We start from the raw sequence: 1,314 nt of genomic DNA on the forward strand, positions 1-1,314 counted from the left end.
GCAGGCCCCCCACCCAGCTCTGTGTCCAGCCACTGCCACCTACCCTGCCGCTCCGCCTAAAGTGTAGCCAGAAAGGGTACATTCCTTAAAAAAGGTTGAAAACCCCTGGTTAACATGACTTAGCTCACAAAATGACTGCCACCACATCAGGAAGCTGTACCCATGTACACTCCAAAGCACCTTAAGTTGACTTAGTTTAAGTTGCCTTTATTTGAAGTTGGCTGAGTACGTGCATACGCACCTGGGGAGGTTTCTTTTGGTTAAAAAAATAACTCCCTTGGGGTTCATTCTCTTTGCCTGCCCCTCAGCAGCGACTGCTTTTTCTTTTGGACTGGAGGGAGGCCTCCCCCCTTCCTTGAAGAGCAGGGTGCCCTATTTCAATAACTAATGTGCACGCATTGCAGCGTTCACCTCCTTACACAGGGACTGGGCAGGGGCGGTTGCGGTGAAGACGAGCCTGAGCCTGTGCTTTATCTGCTTATCTCTTCACACCTTGGGGCAGCTTTCCAAGGTCCAAGGTCTCCCCTTGCCCCAGGCTGAGAAACACTTCCCTGAAACATAGAAGATAAGGTATTTTAGCCATTTGGGCAATTATAAACTTCATTACCAAATAAGAAAGATTTCAACACCTCCCTGCCTTTCTGCCCTCTGATACCACCAGGGAACAGAAACTGCCTTATCTCCACATCAAAGAGCAAGGCACACCAAGGGACTCTCCTGGACCCAGAGGAACAGACCTCTGCCTTCAGCTTCCTCTGGGCAAAACAAAGTTGACTTTCTACCTAAGAGGCCTTTTACAATCTTTGATCAGCCTAAAGAATGGCACATGTGCCCGAAAGGTTGCAAAGAAAGATTTTTTTGGTGTTGTTGCTATTTTCTAGTCGGTCTAATACAAGGTATCTGCTCTGAACCAAGAGCCCTTCAGCTGCCTGTATTCCTGCTTTAGAGGATAGGCGCCTTAAGGAGCTGCTGCGAGCAGTAGCAGAGGGCTGCCTTGCAAGGCAGGAACCCTGGCACCACGTGACTGCCACGCCTCATCCCCGCCCCCGAACGCAGCGCACTCGTACGTTCCATCCCCAGCCCCGCCCCGGAAGCACTTTGTGGCCACGGCCCCGGAAGCGATTGCCGCAGCATTAGGGGTGTCCGAGGGACAGCAGCGGGCAGCATGTTCCTGACGGTGGCGGCTCGTGAGTGGGCGGCGAGAACCAAGAAGTGCCCGGGGGGCCGCGCGGCGGGGAGCGGCAGGGCCCACGTGACACTACGCGCGGGAGGGAGGCGCCGTGGGGGTGTCCCGGCTCAGCAGGCCTCACGGGC

The 1,314-nt window shown here is 54.5% G+C and overlaps 1 protein-coding gene across 1 annotated transcript in view; it reads left to right on the forward strand.

The window, feature by feature from the left end:
- The first annotated feature begins 1,070 nt into the window (after nucleotides 1-1,070).
- MRPL33 (mitochondrial ribosomal protein L33) overlaps nucleotides 1,071-1,314 on the forward strand; it is a 9,535-nt gene continuing 9,291 nt past the window's right edge. The window contains exon 1 of the mRNA XM_006030675.2: nucleotides 1,071-1,187. Within this exon, the coding sequence (XP_006030737.1) occupies nucleotides 1,166-1,187 (22 nt within the window). The 5' untranslated portion in view covers nucleotides 1,071-1,165. The remainder of the gene's footprint in view (nucleotides 1,188-1,314) is intronic.

The sequence above is a fragment of the Alligator sinensis genome, unplaced genomic scaffold (assembly GCF_000455745.1).
Source record: "Alligator sinensis unplaced genomic scaffold, ASM45574v1 scaffold758_1, whole genome shotgun sequence".
Taxonomy (NCBI): Eukaryota; Metazoa; Chordata; order Crocodylia; family Alligatoridae; genus Alligator; species Alligator sinensis.